This window comes from Cucurbita moschata, unplaced genomic scaffold (genome assembly GCF_002738365.1).
Source record: "Cucurbita moschata cultivar Rifu unplaced genomic scaffold, Cmos_1.0 Cmo_Scf00004, whole genome shotgun sequence".
Classification (NCBI taxonomy): domain Eukaryota; kingdom Viridiplantae; phylum Streptophyta; class Magnoliopsida; order Cucurbitales; family Cucurbitaceae; genus Cucurbita; species Cucurbita moschata.
The window spans coordinates 3138892-3162607 of record NW_019268520.1 but is presented as its reverse complement, the minus strand read 5'-3'; the positions used below and the strand labels follow the sequence as shown (position 1 = coordinate 3162607).

Here is a 23716-nt window from a genome sequence, read left to right as displayed (position 1 = left end):
TGAATGGATATATGCTCGACTTTGTTATGTTTTCTTTTTCTTTTTCGTTATCTCGAAAGCTTGTTCACTTTGGAACTAAATTTTGGAACCAATATTTTCCATTAAGGTGTAGTTGCATGTGCATAGACAAAAAGTGCCACGCAATGGACTATTCAATCTTTTATGTGCGTATACAGTCATCGTTTTACAAAAATAGATCGTGCATATGTGTTTACAGCATTTTAGGGCACATAGAGTCGGGATTTTAGGTTTGGAGTGTTACAAAGGGTATTGAAGTAGAATTTTGCTTTATACGATTGGTTTTGTGGTGACCCACGAGAGGAATAAGTGAGCATGTGACTTCTAAGTAGAGGGTCACGACCGAGCAAAAAGGGTATCATGAATGAACCGAGACCACATTCGAATGAGAATGATCATAGAGATAGAATTATTGAGAAAGACGTACATTGAAGTTACTACATATATCAACAAGGTATACCTTCCTTTTCGGTGACTCAATCATAAAAACTTCAAAGTTAGCGTGTTTCGGTTGGAGTAATTTTATGTTGGGTAAACTCGTAATTTTTTTTAGTTTAATAGATGAACAACCCAACCCTTGGAACATACTACAACCCCAGGTGGTGAAGAGTCGATATCGAGGTGTCAAACCTTCCTGTCGATGTGAGCTCTTGGGGAAGATCATCTTGTTATCCCTATAGTAACTTTTATCCATTGAGCGACGTCCACTTGGCACGTCAGATCACTAAGGCTGACTTTCGTCCCTGCTCGACGGAAGTATGTGAGTGAGAACAAAACATGCTAAAATGACTTATGTTGGTTTGTGGAGAAGCGACAAGCAAGTAATATGGTCATGTCGGGATGTAGGGAAATGTCGGGGCTACCAGGTATCAAATCCCAATTTCAAATCTTGATATGAATCCCGAGCATGAACATTATATCGAGGATTTGCAAGATGCATGTTATTTCTCAGTGAGAAAAAACAAGACGAGCTGAAACAACTCGTGTCAGGCTGTGTCGATCGAATTCGTATTCAAATTCTGCTTTTAACTTACTTAAAAGGTATCGTACTAAAATTTCAACCGTTCTAATTGATATAAGATTATAGGTTTCTGTCTCGATGTATCCGAGATTTGTTTCCTCGAGCCTCTAAAACCTAAGTAACTCAAAAGTTTATTGGTCGATAGAACGTTTTTAATAATAATGCATGCACTTTCTTGGAAGGTAGGCACAGAGAATAGTATGATCCCGAACCAACCCACCCACTCCTACTAAAGAATTAAGGAAGCAAATAAATACATTTTATTATATGGTTGGGTACGCCCTTTTCTAATTAATAATTTATTGTCCCACAGGACCTCACAATCGGCCCCTCCTTTCTTTTTCTCATTATATTTTAAAAGTAAATAGATCACTGTCGTATCATATCAGTTTTGTGTTCAATAATTCAAAAAAATTTATTCTTGAAAATAAGTTGTCTCGTTCTTATTGTGCTTATTAGTTTGTTTGGAAATGAATTTTTATTCGTTGGAATTTTAGATGAAAAACTTGGGACCTAAAATGAGTGGAGCGATGATTTAGAATGATGTGGCAACGTTCGAGTCTCGATTTTTGTTCTAGGTCACTACCACAACGTTCGGGGTTTCAATTTTTATCAAACATTCTAATGGATTAGAAATTTATAAATAGAGGTGTTCACATGACTCGAAAATTCAACAAACTCAAATTACCTTTACGGTCTCACCTGGGTTAGTTTGAAAAACCGAAACTTTGAATTAGTTCAGGGGTTGACATTCTTTATGGTCGGGTCAACCCAACCAACCCAAAAATAGGGTTATAACCCAACCCAATCGAAGCTGATGATACGTTGACAATCGATGTTTCAATTTTCATCATACTAATGGATTAGAAAATTATAAGCACTTAAGGGTAATACTAGAGGTGTACGTATGACCCGTAAACCCGACAAACCCAAACTACCTTTATGGTCGGGTTATTTTTTTTCAATTTGGGTTGGGTATAATTTTTGAAAAATCGAAACTTTGGATTGGTTCACACGTTGACATTGACCCGGCCAACTCGAAAATAGGGTTATAACCTAACCCAACCTTATTGAGCTTTTACGAGATTTTAGTTATTAATGTAACATTAAAAAAAGATGACCGGATAACTCAATCCAACCCAACCAGAAAATAGGAAATTGTGAACCCGGTTTTCATGTTGGATTAGATTGTGAACTCTATTGGAGTTGCAAGGGTGACCAACTTAATCAACTCGGAATTTTGGTTCAACCCGTGTACATCGATATTGTAAATTTTAAAAGAACAAGTAGTCGGGTTCTAATTTGTTTTTTTTTTTTGCAATTTAGTCCCCCAAGAGTTTGTTTTTGCAAGTTAGTCCCTCTAAAAGATGGAAGTAAGAAGGATGAGAATAATGGGTTTGGTGTGTGGTGGAATATAAAATGGGCGCCGTTGCTATGCCATTGGCCCCGCGGCAATCTCTCTCTCCTTTCCTTTCTTCTTCCTTCATCTTCTCTGCTTCATCCTTTCTTCTTCTTCTTCCTGAACGGCCATTGAAGGCCTCACATTCAATGCTCTCTCAGTCACACAAACCTCCATTTATTGCACCGATTTCGCTTTCCGTTTCCGTTTCCGTTTCCACCATGGGCCTTGGTTTTTGCTCCGCCGCCGCTTGATTCTTTCTTCCTCCGCCGTTTCCAATTTGTGTATAACCACTTCTGCACTAGGTTAGATTTCTTCGTTCTCATTTGTTTTTGTTTGATGTAATGTAATTTCCTTGTAATTCCTCGTTTGAATCTCTTCTTGTTTCTGTTCCTGTTCATTAGCGGGGAGGATTGCGTTGAATCAAGTGATGTCTGTGGTGTTAGCAAGAACAGGGCGACATCGTCAGCGATACGACGATCATTTTCGTCTCGTTTCAGGGTATTTCTCTTCCTCTCTTTTGTTATTTGCTATTTCGTCGCGTTCTTCTTTGTCTTGTTCCCTTTTGTTTCTACATGACTCATAGCATATAATTCCTTTTCTCCCATCTTTAATGATTATGAATAGTCTCATTTCGCTTATAAATTCCTCGGTTTAGAAACGACTATTTGATTTGGTTTTTGCTCAAATTACTGCGCTACTGATTTGCTTTTCGCTCATCTCAATCTTCAATTATTGTATCTTTCTGGTACAGAGATCAATACATATTATATATATATATATATATATATATATATATATATATATATAGTTATTTTATTATATATCTCCATAGTGGGTCTTCTTATTGACTTCGGTTACATGAACAACAAAAGGGGTTTCGCTATCTATTTTGTCTCTTTTGTGGAAATTGTTAACCACTGCACTCATCTGACATCTGACATATCAGAGTTATCAACGACACCACTCTAACCTTTCGTTTGTGGTTGAGTACGAATTGTAGTGGGCGTTTCAGATATAGAATAAAAAAGGAACTATGTTGTTATCAGTGTGGACTTTTGCCGGAACAAATTATGCTCCAAAAGTCCATGAGGGTGATTATGATATTCGAAAACATTTGGGTATCTTTCATTTTAATGGTTTATGAACTTTGTTATGATATTCGAAGACATTTGGGTATCTTTCATTTGGGTATCTTTGGGTATCTTTCATTAGAGTTATATGATGAGAAGATAACTGGATGGAACACTTTCTAGATTGAAGAACAGGGGAATCAATTGTTTCATGATGTGAATTCGGCGATATCTCCTTTTAGTATTGGATGCAGTTTTGTTTAGCATAATTTTGTGGATGGTATTGTAACTTACATGATTTTAACAATCGATACTTATTTGTTGCTTAATTGTTGGCACTTGCACAACAGATGCATTCCTTATAGACTGATAGAGGACAGTGATGAAGTTAATGAACAGTGCGACATCGAGAACAAGATTGAAGTTCTCATGGTTTCTTCCCCGAATCGTGATGACCTTGTGTTTCCTAAGGTTTATAATTTTGCATATTCTTGGTTGAAGGTGTTGGCATGAAATACCACTGTCCTAGATTTCAATGTTTCTCTTTGTTTTTCTTTGTAGGGGGGATGGGAGGATGATGAGACCATCCTGGAAGCAGCTTGTCGTGAAGCCGTGGAAGAAGCCGGAGTGAGAGGAAAGCTTAATGTAAGTTTATATATAGCTTACTATTTGCATCAAGGATGTTGGTTGTAGAATCTTTCGGATGCTCGTCAATGAGTTGCTGTAGGAAATGTTGGCATGTCATCGCCATAAGAGCAAGTCTAGGAATAGTTTATGTAACAGCTCAAGCTCACCGCTAGCAGACATTGTCCGATTTGACCCATTACATATCGTCGTCAGCCTCATAGTTTTAAAACGCGTATGCTAGGGAGAGGTTTCCACACCCTTGTGTGAAAGGCTTCGTATCCCTCTCCAACTTATGTGGGATCTCATAATCCACCCCCTTTGGAGGCCAACGTCCTCCTGGCACACCCTTTGATGTCTGGCTTTGATACCATTTGTAACAACCCAAGTCTACTGCTAGCTGATATTGCCTGTTTTGGCCCGTTATGTATTGCCGTCAGCCTAACGGTTTTAAAACGCATATGTTAGGGAGAGGTTTCCACTCCCTTATAAAAAATGCTTCATTCGCCTCTCCAACTGATAGTCTAGACATTAAGAAACTTATACTTAACTGGTCGGCGGAACTGCAAAAAGCATGAGATGGATGCTTTAGCACGTTATTGACTGACTTATTAGTAGCATACTTCATGCTTATTGTAACTTGAGATCTACCACTGCAAAGACAGCACTCTTTCTCCCACTTGGAAAATAAACTTGCGTTGTTTCATTCTTCAGGAGAATCCTCTCGGAGTTTGGGAGTTTAGAAGCAAAAGCAATCAGGACATTTGCAGCATGGAGGGAGCATGCAGAGGATACATGTTCGCCTTAGAAGTTACCGAAGAGCTCGAGTCATGGCCAGAGCAAGGAAACCGCCATAGGATATGGGTCAGTAGATAAACTACACAAATGCAGCACTCCTCGACTAGAGACTAGTTTTTAACTCGCATGTGTTTGAATTGCAGCTCAATGTTAAAGAGGCATTCAGACTGTGCCGGTACGAATGGATGCGCATGGCACTCGAAGTGTTTCTCCGAGTACTAGCAGGGGACGAAAACGGCGAAACTAGGCAAGAGACAGCAGCAGCAGCAGCAGAGACAAGCCCAGTAACAGTTCCAAATGTGGTTGATTGTGCATTGATATCATCCAACTGCTGTGGAAGGCCGCCTCCTTTCAGTCAGCAGCACAGCAGTAGAAGTCATCCAGCAGGCATAGGGGGCATCTCAAGGGGCTGCAGATTAGGCATTACATTAACCGAATGATGAAAAGACGTGCAGTGGATTGGTGTAATATGCAGAAGGAAGTGGTTCAACTTTGAGAAAGAACAAAGTATGAAGTGAAATAGGAGGTAGGGTTCTTTTCTTTCTTTTTTGCTTGTTTTTTTTTGGGTTGTTTTTGTTGGATGCTGGATGTTTGTACGTAGAAGAAGGAAGCAACTGTAGTGGTTGCTTTGTTGTTGTAGCTGTGTTAATAAGATAGTGAATTGATGGCTTACTGACTCATGCCGATGGCCTTTGGGCGGTGGTTGTAATGCTGCTGCCGCTGCTCTTAATGAACAACATGCTTTAAATGTTGTGTTTACTGTCCACTGCTCTAACAAATTTGGTTTAATTACATTTTAGTCCCTGCACGTTCTCTATTTAGTCCTTATATTAGAATGGTCCTTTGATTTGAACGTCTAATAGGTCTTCAACTTTTAATTTTATGTCTAATAATTTATTGAACTTTCAATTTTATGTCTATCTTCTACGTTTTCTTTTAGAATTTAAGGAGGGTACAGTTCTTGACGAGGAGTGCAATTTAAAATATATTACGGATTTAATTGCAATAATTTCGTTTAAGGAGTTGATTGATCAAATTGAAAATTGAAGAGGGCGATCGTAACGAATCCGACCGATGAGAAGTTGTTTTTTTTTTTTTCATTTTTTTCTTTAAAACAATTTTAATACGCTTTCAAACTTTCAATTTTGTATCTAACAAGTTTTTAATTTTAATTTCACCGATTTATATACTTTGCTAAATATTTAAAAAATAAAAATCTTTTGAATATAATTTAAAGTTCATAAAATTGTTAAAAGAATAATTAGTAAATATAATTAAAGAATTTATATACTTTCCTAAATATTTAAAAAATGAAAATCTTTTGGATATAAAATTTAAAGTTCATAAAATTGTTAAAAGAATAATTAATAAATATAATTAGAAATGTCTATAGAATAGGTGGGTCTTTCGATCCCATTTTTTAAAAAATTTATTATTATTTTTTAGAGAAAATTTTCAACCTTTTATATATATAAACATAATTTTATTAAAAAAAAAAAAGTAATATTTCATTTCCAAAATAGTCTTCCAAAATTAATATATAAATATAAACCGAGGTGGAATGGAGTAGAAATTTGGGTGAGGTTAGAGATAGAGAATATAATCTCAGTCATTGGGAATATAATCTTCGTCATTGGCCATATTTAGAGGAGAAAATAAAATTTTTCATTCCCCCTCCGAGACCCGTGGATTAAACAAATATCTCTAAATACATCCCTAAAATGATCACAATCGAGTACCACCTTCTTGTATATTGAGTGCCAGCTAGAGACCAGGTTTAAGATGCATATGATCGAAATAAAATAACACCTCACTTCCTTTTCAATAGTCAATTGGCGAGCTAAATCCAAAAACCGACAACCATTTCAAGAAGAGAATAATGGGTAGTAGGACCCACAAATCCTATCCAACCAATTTCAAGAATAATCTTATCAACACCCACAAGAGTGTCAAAGAGAAATAGTTTAGAATTTTGGTAAGAATATAAATTGCCAAAAATATTCAAAAGAATTATATGTAATATTTGTGTTCTTAATGTTTTTATTACTTTTCAATATTATGTATTTTAAAATCATGACCCCTAAAACTAATACTTTAGTTTACTTAAAAAAAAAACCTTTCAATTAATCTAAATTAATTAAAATATTGCACGTTTGAAAGTAGATTGAACTTGCTTATATTCGAGCTGTAACATTTTATTTTTCGTAGATTGATTTAAAATTTTCGAGTTTTCACTTTTATTTAGATCAAAAGGGATTAAAATGGATCAGTTGGAATTCTTCGAACTAGAGACGAGCTTAAGACATGTTGAGGATGTACTGGGCCATCTCGTACTTGAGCTCCTTAGCCTTTGCCTAGATGGCTTAAGCAAGCCTTTTATCCAAAGTTTGGCTTCCCAGGTTGGGCCGGCTAGGTCAAGGAGCTAAGTAAGCTTAGGGTTTGGTTAGTTTTGGGCTCATCCGAAGTCTAAGTGTAGCGGTCCAAGTCCACCACTAACACATATCGTCCTCTTTGGACTTTTCCTCAAGGTTTTCACACCAATGTTTCGTTCTCTTCCCCAATCAATATGAAATCTCACCATTCAACCCCTTTAAGGTCCAGCCTCTTATTGACTAGACTAGAAATTATTTTAACAAATTTATTTTTATTTTCAGAATTCGACTAGAAATTCTAAATAAATTAATAAAGGAAAATAAGGTTTAAAAGCTTAATTTTTTTTTTTAAAAAAAAACCTTGAAATTTATCTATTTTAATTTTAATTAATAGATATTTATATTAAATAAAATAGATTAATATTAATTAAAAAGTCGCCCACCGACGCAGCCCGTGGTCTCAAGTGTACAGTAGCCAGACGCCAACCCAACCGCCTTCGATTGGCTAAACCCTTCCACCCATTATTTTTATATTTATTCATTTAAATAATAATAATAATAATAATATTATTATTATTATCATTTAAGCTGAGCTTACAGAATTTCGCGTCTGGTTTCCTTCTCCGCCATCCCGACTCTCTCTTAAGCTTGGAGGTCCAATTCTCACAACCAGGCGGCTTCCGCCTTCCAATGGAGCAAGGATCTGGATTCGCCACTTCTTCCATCCATTCTCAGGTTTTCTTCGTTCCTTTTCCTTCTTCTCTTCTCTCTTCTTCGATGTCTCTGCTTGTTTTCTGTAAATTTTCCACCATGATTCTGCTTCAGTTTCTTGTTCTTGTTTTGGCTCTGTATTTGTCGTTCCTAATTTCTTATCGCGCTATTCTTGTTTGATTTCTTACCAATCCTAATTACTGTTGTCTCGAAATTCTTCTTGCCATCTTTATCTGTTCTATGATTGCCTCCGATTTTGTCGCGAATGTGCGTTTTTCAAATTCGTGAATTTGGTTTGTAGGTTGCTGATTCTCTATTTTGAATTAGGTAGGCATTCTGAGGCGATTCGTTTCGTACATTTTATTGCCATTGTTTTGGTAATTGTTAGATACGTAGATTTACGGCTTCGTTGTTAATCCTTTCATGTATTTGTTCTTGGTTAAGTTGTTCGCGGGTTTTCTTTTCTCAGTCTCTAGATTCTTTTGGTGGTTCTTCTTGGCTCCTTCCTGTCATCAGCATTTTTGTTTTGTTTCGTTCATTACAATTATTCCAATTCTTTTACTGATTCTTATCCCTGCCATCATTGTCGTCGTCATCATTGTTTTTAGTGTCTTTCTGATAACGCACTTAGGTCTTCATTTTATTTAGTTTTCTTTAGATGATTATAGTATTCTTTAGGCTGGAGTTTAGCTTAGCTTGCTTGTATATTAGAATTTTGTTTGGAGTCCGAGCGCATAATTTAGTCGTTGCACGTTGATTATAAGTGTGAACTCAGAATTGACGTCCTGCTTTTCTCAACTTAGATAGTTAGAGTAGGGAACAGGTTGAAAGTGTCAAATTCCTTCTTCCAATCTTGTGACCGAGCAGTATCAACTCAACCGTATAGTTTTCGTTAGTGGATGATGATGATAAATTGCAAATTTATGATGCATTGGTAAAGATTTCACCATCCTAATTGTGTACTCTTTTGGTTTAGTCTCGTCTGACTCACAAGGCGTATTTTCCTCGTCACAAACCGTGGCATGTTTTGGTGGAAGTGGACCTAACTCATAGATACAACATATCTGTTAAATGAACTGTTTCTTATAAATAGAATTTACTCCCAAAACATCGAGTTAACTTTATCTTGTGAAAGGCCGAACCTGGCCAAAGGTGCTTTTTCCAGCACATCTTTGTTGTTCTTTCACTGGATATCAATCCTTTTGCTAGCGATAGTACAATGGGAACTCTTTTGGATCTTTGGTTTTTCCGTAAAGTTGATTAAATTTCCAGTTTTAACTTAAGCTTATGTCTTGCTTTTGCAGTTTTCGCGGGCATACCTTACAAGGAATCTAATACTTGCATACCAAAGTTTTGGAGTAGTGTATGGAGATTTGAGCACTTCACCCCTCTACGTTTACTCAAGTATATTTGATGAGAAGTTGCGAAAATATCGAACTGAGGAAGTTGTATTTGGTGCATTCTCCTTGATCTTCTGGACTTGTACGCTGATACCATTATTGAAATATGTCTTCATTGTATTGAGCGCGGATGACAATGGCGAAGGTATGGGTTGGATTGCGGAACTTAGCTCATTCACTTATGTGGAATGTATTTAATTAAACATTTAAGGTTCTTTTTTGCTCCATCTGTTCTCTGGCTTCAGGAGGAATCTTTGCTCTTTACTCCCTGCTCTGCCGACATGCTAAGTTGAGCTTACTTCCTAACCAACAAGCAGCTGATGAGGAGCTCTCAGCTTACAAATATGGCCCATCTTCTCCTGCAGTAGCCCCTTCTCAACTAAAAAGGTTTTTGGAAAGGCATAAAACACTTAGGACGATTTTACTTCTTGTCGTATTATTTGGTGCTTGCATGGTCATTGGTGATGGAGTGCTGACTCCTGCAATTTCAGGTTTGGTATTTACTATTTGTCGTAAGCGTAAGATTCATAAGGACCCCATAGGTGTTTGATTTTCTTTTCCTTATATTTAAGGATCCTGAATACCTAGACGTGTCTTCAAGTGTTCTGGCAGTTTACTGATATCAATAGATTGCATCATGCATGTTCTCTAAATACACATGTTACTCCAACTTCTTTTAGAGCGTGAGCTACTTTTATTTTTTCTACATTAACAATTGATTTCACTCTGACTTAAACATCTGAACGGGTAAGGTATAAGAAGCCTGGACGTATATAACTCATTAATAATAATAAAAAGAAGACAACCTCAGGGCTGGGGAAGAGAGATCCCCTCCCGAAGAGGCTAATTACAAATGCTTTTTGAATTGTTAATGATCAACCATCTTAGGTAATTACAAAAGAAGTCGCTGTTGCTATGACACCAAGAGGCAGTGAACTGTACACTGCAAAAAAAAACTTAAAAAGTAGAGAACTTATCTTCAACCAGTCTCTGATTTCTTTCTAACCAGCAGGCCCACACCAACGCCCTAACAGAAAAACCCTGAATGTAAGCTACGTTAAAAACACAAAATATGTTCTTTTGACTAACATCTGATAATAGATCATTATTAAGTAATAATTATCAGTCGTATAACAACTGCTGACTTTCCCAGCCTATCCTTTCCCATGAAGCAAAGATAAAAGATTTAATAGTGAAAAACTGTAACGGCCCGAGCCCACCGCTAGTAGATATTGTCCTCTTTGAGCTTTTCCTTTCGGGTTTCCTCGCAAGGCTTTTAAAACGCGTCTACTAAGGAGAGGTTTCCACACCCTTATAAAGAATGCTCGTTCTCCTCCCCAACCGATGTGGGATCTCACAATCCACCCCCCCTTCGGGGCCCAGCGTCTTCGCTGACACTCATTCCCTTCTCCAATCGATGTGGGACCCCCCAATCCACCCCTTTCAGGGCCCATCGTCCTTGCTGGCACACTGCCTCGTGTCCACCCCTTTTGGGGCTCAGCCTCCTCGTTGGCATATTACCCGGTGTCTGGCTTTGATGCCATTTGTAACGGCCCAAGCCCACCGTTAGCAGATATTATCCTCTTTGGGCTTTCCCTTTCAGGCTTCCTCTCAAGGTTTTTAAAATGCGTTTGCTAGGGAGATTTTTCCACACCCTTATAAAGAATGCTTTGTTCTCCTACCCAATCGATGTGGGATCTCACAAAAACAATGCTCTTTAAAATTAATGTAAAGGAATTTCATGATTGTGGGTACGAATTTATGGTTATAGGTATATCACTGCGCTAAAATATTACCACCCTCCTTATGTCCTTGTTCAATTGTAGTAAACAAGTTATCAAATTGAAAAGAGAATAGTGGAAGCTATCTTTACATGCCATTTATTTTTATACTTTTACTACTTTCTTGGACCAAAGGATCCTCCTTGTGTCCCACACGAACAATATTCAATTATACATTCTTCACTATAATACTGGTGCCACCATTCTGGAATGCTTACAATTTTGGTTTTCATGATCCTAAAACTGTTTTGGCTCATGTATGTTATGTCCTTTGTCTTGCAGTTCTATCCGCAATTTCAGGCTTACAATTTACTGAAGCAAAATTGACCAATGGTAATCTATTATCTTTGCATAGATGATGACTAACTGTGATGCTTAAGAGTAAGTCGTTGATCATAATATACTGTTCTGATTCTCATTTAAGATGATCTATACTGTAGGGGAACTCCTTTTGATAGCTTGTGCCATATTGGTTGGTCTGTTTGCTCTGCAGCATTGTGGCACCCATAAGGTTGCATTTATATTTGCTCCAATAGTTATCATCTGGTTGTTGTCGATTTTCTCCGTTGGTCTGTACAACGTAATTCATTGGAACCCAAGAATTATATGTGCAATTTCCCCGCATTATATTATCAAGTTCTTAAGAGTTACTGGTAAAGATGGTTGGCTTTCTCTCGGTGGGGTTCTTCTGGCCATAGCTGGTATGTGGAATTTGGAATTGTTATATGCATTTTGTTCTGTTTTCCCTAGCCTTATGGACCTTGTCCTTGTCAGTTAGTAGAAGTTAGAGAATTGAGTGCTATAGGTGCCTTATAAGGTTGTGATTTGTTTTACATAGGAACATAATATTAAGTATTATCCTTCTTTCAAGGTGATTAATGGGAATTTATGTGGTTTGTTTAGGCACTGAGGCGATGTTTGCAGATCTTGGTCATTTCACTGCTTTGTCGATAAGGGTGAGCTTTCTGACCATCTGAGTATTTTGCAGCAGAATAGACAGACATAAGAGTGGGGCAACCAAATTCCATTATGAGCGGAGAGGAACTTATATATTCCATATTCACCTTTTCGATTCCACTCATTGAATAAAAAATATGGTAGAGATAATTGAATCTTCCATGATATTGAAGAAGCTCTTTGCAGGATTTTTGGAATACTATAGTGACTATTACTTGATCTTGTCTCAGTGGATTAAGCCAATGACTAATGGTCTCATTTAGCAACAACTAATGAATGTTTTAAGCAACTAATACGGAGTCTTTGCTCTTGCAGCTTGCATTTGCATTTGTTATCTACCCTTGTTTGGTAGTACAATACATGGGTCAAGCTGCCTTTCTTTCTAAGAACCTTGATTTGTTTCCAAACAGTTTTTACGACTCGATACCTGGTTAGTTAACCAATCTTGCTTTCTCAACAGTGCTTTGGATTTCAAGTAGTCTGATCTTAATCATTGTCATTGCCGTTATTCTCTCTTGCAGAACCTGTATTTTGGCCTGTTTTTGTTATTGCCACCCTTGCGGCTATTGTGGGGAGCCAGGCTGTCATTACTGCTACTTTCTCTATTGTCAAACAATGCCATGCCCTTGGTTGCTTTCCAAGAGTGAAAGTTGTCCACACCTCTAAACACATATATGGGCAGGTCTACATCCCAGAAATAAACTGGATATTAATGATCTTCACTCTTTCCGTTACAATAGGGTTTCAAGATACGAGACTGATTGGAAATGCTTATGGTAAGTGCTTAGACTCTCTCTCATGCACATAGCACACTTTCATCTGCATGCGTGCACATACACTGAAGCACATTAGTTTTTGGTGGAGGTTCAATAACAATTTTGGGTCACGTAACAGTAACACAGTGCATATAAGTGGTTATAATTACCAAGTGCCTCCAAAGAAAGTTATAGGATCATTTGTTGAGTCTGTTACGGATTGCTATTGAGAGTAGTATTTTTAAGCACAACACTTTTGAAATGTAACCAAACATCATGTAGCTCTGTAAAATGTTTTATTTGGTTAAAAACACTTTTGAGATATTGAAAGTCTATTTCTAACACATTACTAGTCTCTAAATTGCACATTTATTTGCCACCTGAGATGAGTTTTTCGCATTCTCTTGACCTTGTACTCCACTTGTAGATTGAAAATAATAGGATCACTTATAAACTGTGTTTAGAATTGCTTTTAAGTACACTTTTCGAAATGTGTAGCCAACGCCATGTAAATTCTGTAAAAAAATTAATTAATTGAAAACACTTTTGGGGTATTAAAAATATGTTCCTAACACATTACAAGTCTCTAAATTGCACATTCTTTGCCACTGCGATGAGTTTTTTAAACTACATAAAGGTCATTTCATTCTTGTAAACCTTGTACTCCTTTGCTATGTTTTTGTACTTAAAATGCTTACACTTCTTGTGGATTGGTCTTGTTCTAGCCACTCTAGTCGTATCCAATTGAAGTGTTCAGTGATAATGTTTTCAAAATTCATTAAACGAAATCCGGCATTCAACCTCCATTGGGCATGGCTATTAATATGCACTTCACTAAGGTCTCTTGCATTGAAAAGTGAGAGAATTCTGAACTTGAAAGTGATAATGGAAATGAAAATTCATATAGAGCTGCACCCACTGTACTTACTGACTTCTCATCCATCTCTCCCTTCATATATTCCCTGGATATTGGCAAACCAGTAGCTGGCTGCCATCTTTCTTGAACTAACTTGTAATCTTAAGTCGATAAACAGTTCATGTAGCTCAAGTCTTCATCCAACGGACTCAGATTCTCAAGAAACTCGGTCATTTCCTGCATGTGTAGATGTGTTTAATTTCTTTTCCACTGCCTATCATCTTCTTTCATAGGTTAAATGAAACGTGGGTTTATCATCTACTGCATTATTCTCTTCACCACTTTGCAATATAGACTGTAGGAACTTCACTCTTCATCTTTATCTTTGCTCTCCTTTGGTGCAAACAAAGTCCTCATTCTCTTTCGAATAAGGGACTTCGAAAGTTGTTTTGATTATAACATTTGATGGAGAGGGTGACGAACTACGAGTTCTCAAGAGTGCTTATAGAACTTATGGAGTGGAGGAAAAATAAAAGTTGATAACCATAAACTTGTTTTGTCCGTTTTATTAGGGGGATGCAATTAGTAACTATAAACTTGCGTTTCTGAAACAATGTCAAGTCTGATTCAAATTGAGCTCTTTTAGTTTTCGTCTCTAAAAACTTACCTTGGTTTCTTTTATGCATGAGAGGTATTTTAGTTTCTTCCTGCTTGCAATGTTTACTCCTATCCTGTATATAACTTTGTTTTTTGTTCATGGTCCAGGACTTGCCTGTATGGCAGTTATGTTCACGACTACATTTCTTATGGCACTTGTCATTATATTCGTTTGGCAAAAAAGTATCCTCCTGGCCGCACCTTTTCTCATCTTCTTCTGGTCTGTTGAGGCAGCATACTTATCTGCAGCAATCATAAAAGTGCCTGAAGGAGGGTGGGTCCCGCTTGTGCTGTCAGCCATTTTTATGATTGTTATGTTTGTCTGGCATTATGGCACTCGCAAGAAGTACTACTTTGATCTACACAATAAAGTTTCACTGAAGTGGTTGCTTGGACTAGGCCCTAGCCTGGGTATAGTTCGTGTCCCTGGGATTGGTCTCATATACTCAGAATTGGCAACAGGAGTTCCCGCAATATTTTCTCACTTTGTGACAAATCTCCCTGCGTTTCACAAAGTTTTAGTCTTTGTGTGTGTAAAATCTGTTCCCGTTCCATATGTCTCGCCCGAAGAACGTTTTCTCATCGGGAGAGTCTGTCCTAGGCCGTATCGCATGTACCGATGCATAGTGAGGTATGGCTACAAGGACATTCAGAAGGATGATGGAAACTTTGAGAATCAACTGATGCTAAACATTGCGGAATTTATTCAAATGGAAGCAGAGGAGCCACAATTCTCAAGCTCTGAAAGTAGTACAGTTGATGGGAGGATGGCAGTAATAAGCACTCGGAGTATACAATCAAGCTTGAGCTTAATAGTATCGGGTCATGAAGAAGTTGGTACAAGCAACTCCATCTATAGTAGCAAATCTGCCACGCTCCAAAGCTTACGATCTGTCTATGAGGATGAGAATCCAATACTAAGAAGGCGCCATGTGAGGTTTCAATTATCTCCCAGCCCTTCAATGGACCCCAGAGTTAGAGAAGAGTTGATGGACTTGATCCAAGCCAAAGACGCCGGTGTAGCATATATAATGGGACACTCATATGTGAAGGCCAGAAGATCTTCATCTTATTTGAAAAAGCTCGTGATAGATATCGGATACTCGTTCCTTCGAAAGAACTGCCGAGGACCGTCTGTTGCACTCAATATCCCCCACATCAGTCTGATCGAAGTGGGGATGATATATTATGTTTAGTACTTTGAAGAACAATGTATTCTGATTGTTTCGAGTAGACGTCGTTGGTTAGACTCCCCGGTGATGGCATCTGCAGGCTCGCAGAGGGTGAGGGAAGACCCAGCAGCATGATGATTCAGATCTGTGGTAGTATCTGAGATTGGCTGTAGATTGGACTCAATATTAGCTTTATGTGATAAGTTGATTAGGCTTTGGACATCCCTTTTCCAATTGAAAAGAGTGGATATATGATGTTATAGGGAAGGAGGGATCTTTCACTGAGACATTATGAGTTGTATTACAAATAGGAAAAGGCTTAAACCCAACATCTGGGTGGGTGCTCTCACTTGCAAACAGGAAAGGTTTGGATTTGCACACCCTTTTTACATCATCTTTGATCGATTTGTAGGTGAAAATATAAACCAAAACCATTCACAGTTGAATAAACGTTTCAGCAATGCCTTTATTTACTTTAGATATTTACTTTAGAAAGTGTTTTGTTGGCTGTAAACTACTTTCATGTTCGAACATCTCACTTATACTTGAACTAGTAGAATAAATGACTGAGTCTTTACATGAGATTCTTTGTCGATTGGAAAGGGAAATGAAGTATTTTTTTTTTATAAGGGTGTAAAAACCTCTCCTTAGTAGATATGTTTTAAAATTGGGAGGCTGACGATGATACGTAATGGACTAAAACGGACAATATCAGCTAGTGGTGGGCTTGAGGGTGTTATAAATGGTATCAGAGCTAGACACCGAAAGGTGTGCCAGTGAGAACACTAGGTCTAAAGGGGATGGATTTGTGAGATAGCGAGGACACTAGGTCTAAAGGAGATGGATTTGTGAGATCCTACATCAGTGGAGAGGAGAACGAAGCATTCTTTATAAGTATCAAACTCTTGCCAGCGAGGACACTAGGTCTAAAGGGGATGAATTTGTGAGATCCCACGTCGGTGGAGAGGAGAACGAAACATTCTTTATAAGTATGAAACTCTCTCCCTAACATACGCATTTTAAAACTGTGAGGCTGACGGTGATATGTAACAAGTCAAAACGGACAATACTTATTAGCGGTGGACTTGAATTGCTACACTTCATCCCACTCAACCAAAGAAAACTAAAACTAATCTTATTCTACAGTATACCACTCGATTAAATTCTTAACACTATTTATTGTTATATGTTTATAAGCTTTTATTATCTCTCAATAAATAATTATGGAAATTATAGGCTAGACTAACATGAGTGTATTTAGGCATGTAGTGCTAAATAGTAATTTAAGGAGGGTTTGTCTTATCTTTATGTTTCAAAATGTGTTCTTTTAAGTTGACAGGACATAGATTTAAAAAGTTAGAAATTTATCGGACATAAAATAAAAACTTTAAAAATTTATTATTAAACCCTAAACTCTAAACTTTATGGACAACACAAATTCAAAGTTAGGAACTATCTTCATAATTTAACCTAAATTTTGAATGAATTTTGGATGATAAAGTTCGAAGGTTTGAAAAGGGGAAGATTTAAAAATTCAAATGTTGTAGAAGATAACAGCCATTAGGTAGCTTCACCAATATAATCTAACACCCATTTTGTACCAACCACGAGTCGGCTTCGGCAGCAATCCCAGAAGTCAAAGACAATCCCTCATGATTCAGAAGCCACCGGTGGATCACCCACCCCCATCTCTCCGCCTCATGCCTTTCTTCAACTTCCTGATTTATATATATATCTTACAGCCCCTGCAGCTCTGAATTCATTGCCACAGAGCTTTGTTCAAATTAGTTAAGACAAGAAATCAATGGAAATGAAGCCTTGGACAGGAACCTTGACGGCAATGCTACTCGTACTGGCTTCCGCCATGGCGTTTCAAGGCCGTGCTCAAGACACTTCCTGCATGAATAGGTTAATTCCATGCCTAAATTACCTGAACGGAACTCGAGATCCGCCGTCGAGCTGCTGCAATCCTCTGAAATCGGTGATCGACTCCAATCCCGATTGCCTCTGCGCTTTAATCAGCAGAGACGGAAGCGATCGAGCAGAGCAAGCCGGCATCGATGTCAGCCAGGCTCAACTCCTGCCCGGCCGATGCGGCGAACATGTTAATCCGCTCTCTTGCCTCGCCGCCGCCAATAACGCCCGTAATTTCCTCTTCTTTCTTGCTTCAGATCCGGCGTTCCTCTGTTTCAAAATTTTCTTTTCTTGAATTCAAATCTGATTCCATTCCTGATTTGAAATTGCAGGCTCGCTCTCCATCTCTTCCACTCTGCAACTGATTTCGCTTACGAGTACCGCATCGCTTCTCATGTCTGGAGTTCTTCGCTTTTAGGGTTTTTGTATCCATTAATGCCCCTCTCCATTTTAGAGGCTTATATAATGTGACCTTTTGTTTTAATGGCAGAAAATGATCCTTATTCATAATAATTATAGATACGGACTGATCCGAACAACTAACCATAGTTGACAACCAAACCAACTTAATTGCGTTACTTAACAATGGTAGTTTGTTCTCCTTCCCAACCAACTTGCGACATCACAATCTACTCTCTTTTCGGACTCAAACGTCATCGCTGACACTCTTTCCTTCCTCCAATCGATGTGGGACCGCTCCTTCGGGCTTCCTTTTCCCTTTCGGACTTCCCCTCAAGGCTTTAAGGTTTCCACACCCTTATAAATAATGGTTTGTTCTCCTCTCTAACTAACGTGGGACATCACAATCTAGCCCTTTTTCAAGTCCAGCGTGTTCGCTGATATTCTTTCCTTCGTCCAATCGATGCGAGACCACCCCCAAATTCACCATTTTGGGCCACAGATCCACCACTAGCAGATATTGTTCTTTTGGACTTTCCTGTTCGGACTTCCCCTCAAGGCTTTAAAACACGTCTGCTGCTCGAAGGTTTCCACGCCCTTATGAAATAAATAGTGGTTTGTTCTTCTCCCAATCAATGTGGGACATCACAATTGAGTTGTCGGATTATTATTATTTTTTTAAAATATTTACAACTTGTAATATATCACTAACATCGATCATAAATATTAAATATTAATCTTTTGAAAAATACTATTATTGAGTTGAAATACTATAGTTGATTTAACAAAAAATAAATAAATAAATAAATAACAAATTAAACTGAATTTTTCATTTTCCAAAAATTTAAACAAACTTAAATGGAGAAAAAATATAACCCAACCCAATCCTAATATTTTGAAAGCTAACAACCAAATAGAAATTAAATTTCAAAATTCAAAATTAATAGTAAAAATTTAGAAAAAAAATCATAAAAATGATTTTCTCATATACATTTAATAACATTTAATAAATTATAAAACATGGTTACAAAATAAAATTTTTTAAAAAATTTACATTGGAGCTTTTTTTTTGTGAACTTTAGAGATTATTATTATTATTTATTTTTTTTTGTCAACTTTTATTTTATGTAAAATTTTATTTATTGAAATTAAGGAGTTTATAAATATTTATTATTATTATTTAAAAAGATCAATGAATAAATTAACGGAAATTAAATGAGGAGTAAAAATTGCAATTAGGTTATGGTCTAATTTGACAAAATAAAAAAATTTAAGGACTAAATTGATATTACCAATAAGTTTAGGGGTAAATTCAAAAAATTGCATCTCTTATGCTGACTGACAAACTCTCTCTCTCTCTCCCTTGCTGTCTCTCCCCGCCTCGCTTACCACCATTTCTGCGTCTTCCTCGAACAGTTTCTGCAGATTCCGCCTCTGTCCTCACGGCGGCGACGCTTGAAACAACCCACCGCCGATCATTCTACACCATGTTTGTAAGCTTTCGGATCTGAATCGGCCTCTAAATCTGAAACTGCCTTGTCTTTCTGCATTCTGAGAGAGAGAGAGAGAACAATGGCTGCCATGATCTTCCATGTTTTCTCGTCGTCGGCGCTGCTCTCGCTTGGCCTCTACCACATCGTCTCCGTTACCCTCAATTTCCTCAAATCCCCGCAGGCCTACGCCGCCAGGCCCTACCATCCCTTCCCGCCTTCCTCCGCGCATCAGCTACTTCTCCCCCATCACCAGCAACACCATCTCTACGGTCTCCGCTACCTGCAACTCTATCTCGCAATCCCATGCCTCGTTCTTGCTTTCGTCCATCAGGTCATCGTCGCCGCCGACCCTGATCCTCTCCTCAAGGGCAACACCCCCGTCCACCATTTCATTTCCCTTCAATTCGCCGCCGTCATCTTCCTCTTCCTCATCCTTACCCTCGCCCTTCTCCTCGCCGACTCCACCTCTCTTCTTCCCCTCCCTTCCGATCTCTTCTTTGCCCTAGCTTCCGCCCTATTCTTCTTGCAATTCTCCGTCTCTTACTCAGCTGCCTCTGTTCAGACCTCTGATCTTCAAGCCAAATGCGATTCCGTCTCCGGTAAAATCTCCGCCCTAGCCTCCTTCCTCTGCCTGGTCCTTGCTTGCTTGCCTAGGCTCTTCGTGGCCGATTTGGGTTTGGGGGTTACCTTCTTACTCCAAGGCCTTTGGGTGCTTCAGACGGGGCTTTCGCTTTATGTCGAAGCCTTCATCCCTGAAGGATGTCACAGGTTGCTGGATGTGGTGAATGGCGTGGAGGGATCCACCAAGTGCGATTTGGAGGAATCCCGGCTCAGGGCCGTTGCCATTTTGGACCTGGCCTTTCTGATCCACGTTATGTTTGTTCTGCTTATTGTGATTGTCATTTATGCTGTCATTGCCAGGGCTGCTGGCGTGCGGCGTGGTGGGTCTTACGAAGCTTTACCGGCGGCTGCTGTTGGTGGGGAAAACAGTCATATACAGATGAAAGCATTGACGGGTACCCAGGCTTAATCTCTTTATTTGGTTTGGTTGCCTTTATCCCTTCGTCTTTGTTCTTCAACTCTTGTTTTGGTTCTTGCAATCAAAGATTTTGTGCATTTTGTTTCTTATCTGCCTCTCAGTTTCAATGGAGTTTTCTTTGTATAATCTCACCCCCTCCTCCCCTGCCGGAACCCTTTACGAGTTAGGTACTTTAGAGTAGCTAGGTGGGATATCTTGACCTGACTGGTTACAGTGCTGCAATTCCTCCTTGAAGTAATGTACCCAATATGCTGCTTCATACTTGATTGAATCTAAGTGCAATTTTGCATCCGCACTTTATTGTTGTCTGAACTGTATGCTTGCTGCTGGGATATCATTGTTTTGTTCTGAATTTGATGCCTTTTGGGATATCCCTTCACTTGAATGTGATACTAGAACCAGGGCATGTGTACTGGAAAAAGGGTGATATTTGAGAATTGAAAGATGATTTTCGAATGCCAACGAGGATGTTGGGCCCTGAAGGGGGTGGATTGTGAGATCCCACGTCGGTTGGGGAGGAGAATGAAACATGCTTTATAAGGGTATGGAAACTTCTCCCTAGCAGACACGTTTTAAAAACTTTGAGGGGAAGCCCGAAATTTACTAGCGGTGGGTTTGGGCTATTACAAATAGTATTGGAACCAGGTTTGAAGGTGATGTGTCAGCAAGGAAGCTGAACCCTGCGAGGGTAGACACCAGGCAGTGTGCCAGCAAGGATGCTGGGCCTCGAAGAGGGATGGATTTGGGGGGTCTTACATCGATTGGAGAAGGGAACGAGTGCCAACAAGGACGTTGGGCCCAAAGGGGGTGGATTGTGAGATCCTATATCGGTTGGAAAGGAGGACGAAACATTCTTTACAAAGGTGTGGAAACGTCTCCCTTGGAGACACATTTTAATAACCTTGAGGGAATCCCTGAAAGGGAAAGCCCAAGGAGAATAATATCTGCTAGTGGTGGGGTTCGTTCGTTGTTACAATTTCACTCTGGTTGGGTTTGCTCTCATGTTCTCTAGTTGAACAACATTGACTGACTACTTGAACTTTGATATGTTTGGGTTCTCAGATTCAGATGTATGAAATGCTGAGGGAAGATGTTTGTTCTTTTTAGGTGCTTGATTCTCATGTCTTTGCCTTGAAAGTCTGAGGATGAGTTGATGAATTTGTACCCTTGGGGTACTCATCTTGAGACCCATATTAGGTGGGGGTGGGGGGAGGCATTGCTTGAACAAAAGCAATTATTGTGTTGTGTTGGAACGACTATCAGGTTGGATCATCATCTTCTATCTTACTAATGATAAGTTCAATCTCACGTAACGAAATATGGCATTTTGTGTGAGATCCTACGTCGGTTGGAGAGGGGAACGAAGCATTTCTTATAACGTTGTGGAAACCTCTCCCCAACATATATGTTCTAAAATTGTAAGGCTGACGGTGATACGTAACGGACCAAAGTAAACAATATCTGCTAGCGGTGGGTTTGAGTTGTTACAAATGGTATCAGAGCCAAACACTGGGTTGTTTGTTCGAGGACGTTGAGCCCCCAAGGGGGGAGGGGGGAGGTGGATTGTGAGATCCTACCTGGGTTGGAGAGGGAAACGAAACATTTTTTATAAAAGTGTGAAAACCTCTTCCTAACAAATGTTTTTTAAAACTGTGAGATTGACAGTGATACGTAACAGGCCCAAGCGAACAATATTTGCTAGCGATGGGCTTAAGATGTTACCATTGATATTAGAGCTAGACATCGGGCGGTGTGCCAGCGAGGACGTTGAGCCTCCAAGGGAGATGAATTGTGAGATCCCACATCGGTTGGACAGAGAAACGAAACATTCCTTATAAGGGTGTGGAAATGAAACCTCTCCCTAACATACGAGTTTTAAAATCATGAGGTTGACGATGATATGCAGCGGGCCAAAGCAACAATATTTACTAGCGATAGACTTGTACTAACACTTATTTTCCTGTAATGCTTGGAAATGGTTAATGTAAGTGAGAAGATGTTATTGCTTTGGGTAGGGTTTTGTTCAAATGTCTAAGTTACGAGTTTTTTTTACAGCAAATCAAATTAAACCAATTCAATTGAAAATTACGGTGAAAAGTACTCAGTCATTTTTGTATTAGAGTTAGATATGCGAACAAAAATTTAAGGACCTTAGCGGTAAAAATTACTCAAAACAGATTACAATGAAAGATCTTAGTGATTAATTACTTGAAAATGTGAAAAATCTTCTAACCAAAAATTATTTTTTTCACCTAAACGTGATCATCTGTAGTTGGATCTGATCTGCATAACATGTAATTTTTACCACAAATCACTTTCGGTAGCTACTCCTCAAAATGACCATCAATGGATGGTACTTGATACACAGCGTGTAATCCTTCTGATCAAAATCAATTTTGAAAGATTAAAAATATGCTTTTGAATAATTTCGAATATGATAAAAGTGATTCTTAACCGTTTCAAAATTACTCTCAAACATGCTTTCAGTTTGGTTTCAAGTTCGGTGAGACGTATAAACATTCGAATAACTTAATGATTTAAATTAAATCAGTACAGAGATGGTTAGGATACCATGCTATACATGAAATTTTCAACTCAAAATATCTCTTTGGCTCAATTCGATCAAAGTAATTGGATTCCTTAGTTCATTAGATGGCTCAAACATCTCTTTGGTTAGAATATTTGTAGATAAGTAGAAGAATTAAAATGAAACTATTGGTTCCTATAGCCGTGTTTCCTGGTTCTTTTCTTTTAGTGCTTTGACCCAAAGCAATAGCTTCTAGCTAGTTCAGTGGATAAGACAACTGAGTTTCAACTCACTCAAGAATGGGACGACAATGGTCCGTCGGCAAGCTCCTTGGTCGAATAGCCCCTTTCATTCCGTAGCTCTTTAGGTTTTTCAAGAATAGCGAGCTTAGTTAACCTAACATGAACGGTTGTGAAAGTTAAACGTGTGGGAGGGAAAGGAGGTGTGCCCTTTGTCAGTTTAGTCCGGAGCTAACCCGACCCATCTTCACCGACAGATGACAGTTAAGTTCGGCGCGCGCGGCCATGGCTTTGTTCAGAAGCGTCATACACAGAATCATTCAGTATTGCTAATTGACCGCACAACTTCCCTTCTTCTCCTCTTTTTCACGTTTCTTCTTCCATTTTCATCACGCTTTCTTCCTCTCCACCCCCCCCCCCCCCCCCCCCCCCCCCCCCCCCCCCCCCCCCCCCCCCCCCCCCCCCCCCCCCCCCCCCCCCCCCCCCCCCCCCCCCCCCCCCCCCCCCCCCC

The 23716-nt window shown here is 38.9% G+C and overlaps 4 protein-coding genes across 4 annotated transcripts; all 4 read left to right on the top strand.

Moving 5' to 3' along the window:
* Positions 1-2468: 2468 nt before the first annotated feature.
* LOC111442406 (nudix hydrolase 13, mitochondrial-like) lies at positions 2469-5692 on the top strand. The gene is made up of 6 exons (XM_023079805.1): positions 2469-2743; positions 2843-2939; positions 3862-3982; positions 4073-4156; positions 4850-4999; positions 5077-5692. The coding sequence occupies exons 2-6, from the start codon at positions 2869-2871 to the stop codon at positions 5371-5373; spliced, it is 723 nt and encodes a 240-aa protein (XP_022935573.1). The 5' UTR covers positions 2469-2743; positions 2843-2868; the 3' UTR covers positions 5374-5692.
* A 2215-nt stretch (positions 5693-7907) lies between these two features.
* On the top strand, positions 7908-16168 carry LOC111441868 (potassium transporter 4-like). The gene is made up of 9 exons (XM_023079037.1): positions 7908-8040; positions 9321-9561; positions 9662-9907; positions 11480-11530; positions 11638-11898; positions 12101-12153; positions 12470-12584; positions 12676-12930; positions 14531-16168. The coding sequence occupies exons 1-9, from the start codon at positions 7996-7998 to the stop codon at positions 15616-15618; spliced, it is 2355 nt and encodes a 784-aa protein (XP_022934805.1). The 5' UTR covers positions 7908-7995; the 3' UTR covers positions 15619-16168.
* Positions 16169-17030: 862 nt separating this feature from the next.
* Positions 17031-17997, top strand: LOC111442128 (lipid transfer-like protein VAS). The gene is made up of 2 exons (XM_023079407.1): positions 17031-17738; positions 17841-17997. Exons 1-2 carry the CDS (start codon positions 17399-17401, stop codon positions 17924-17926), a joined length of 426 nt encoding a protein of 141 aa, XP_022935175.1. The 5' UTR covers positions 17031-17398; the 3' UTR covers positions 17927-17997.
* A 1241-nt stretch (positions 17998-19238) lies between these two features.
* Positions 19239-20734, top strand: LOC111442349. The gene is made up of 2 exons (XM_023079725.1): positions 19239-19999; positions 20322-20734. The coding sequence occupies exons 1-2, from the start codon at positions 19480-19482 to the stop codon at positions 20402-20404; spliced, it is 603 nt and encodes a 200-aa protein (XP_022935493.1). The 5' UTR covers positions 19239-19479; the 3' UTR covers positions 20405-20734.
* Positions 20735-23716: the final 2982 nt, after the last annotated feature.

What these genes read in the sequence shown, in the direction of transcription:
- LOC111442406 (XM_023079805.1), top strand. Translation starts at nt 2,869, where the DNA reads ATGTCTGTGGTGTTAGCAAGAACAGGGCGACATCGTCAGCGATACGAC. An exon ending in ATGACCTTGTGTTTCCTAAG is followed by an intron (nt 3,983 to 4,072) that starts GTTTATAATTTT and finishes TTTTCTTTGTAG; the next exon opens with GGGGGATGGGAGGATGATGA. An exon ending in GAGTGAGAGGAAAGCTTAAT is followed by an intron (nt 4,157 to 4,849) that starts GTAAGTTTATAT and finishes TTCATTCTTCAG; the next exon opens with GAGAATCCTCTCGGAGTTTG.
- LOC111441868 (XM_023079037.1), top strand. Translation starts at nt 7,996, where the DNA reads ATGGAGCAAGGATCTGGATTCGCCACTTCTTCCATCCATTCTCAG. An exon ending in GGTTCTTCTGGCCATAGCTG is followed by an intron (nt 11,899 to 12,100) that starts GTATGTGGAATT and finishes TGGTTTGTTTAG; the next exon opens with GCACTGAGGCGATGTTTGCA. An exon ending in TTTTTACGACTCGATACCTG is followed by an intron (nt 12,585 to 12,675) that starts GTTAGTTAACCA and finishes TCTCTCTTGCAG; the next exon opens with AACCTGTATTTTGGCCTGTT.
- LOC111442128 (XM_023079407.1), top strand. Translation starts at nt 17,399, where the DNA reads ATGGAAATGAAGCCTTGGACAGGAACCTTGACGGCAATGCTACTCGTA. An exon ending in CGCCGCCGCCAATAACGCCC is followed by an intron (nt 17,739 to 17,840) that starts GTAATTTCCTCT and finishes TTGAAATTGCAG; the next exon opens with GCTCGCTCTCCATCTCTTCC.
- LOC111442349 (XM_023079725.1), top strand. Translation starts at nt 19,480, where the DNA reads ATGGCTGCCATGATCTTCCATGTTTTCTCGTCGTCGGCGCTGCTCTCG. An exon ending in CAAATGCGATTCCGTCTCCG is followed by an intron (nt 20,000 to 20,321) that starts GTAAAATCTCCG and finishes TGTCATTGCCAG; the next exon opens with GGCTGCTGGCGTGCGGCGTG.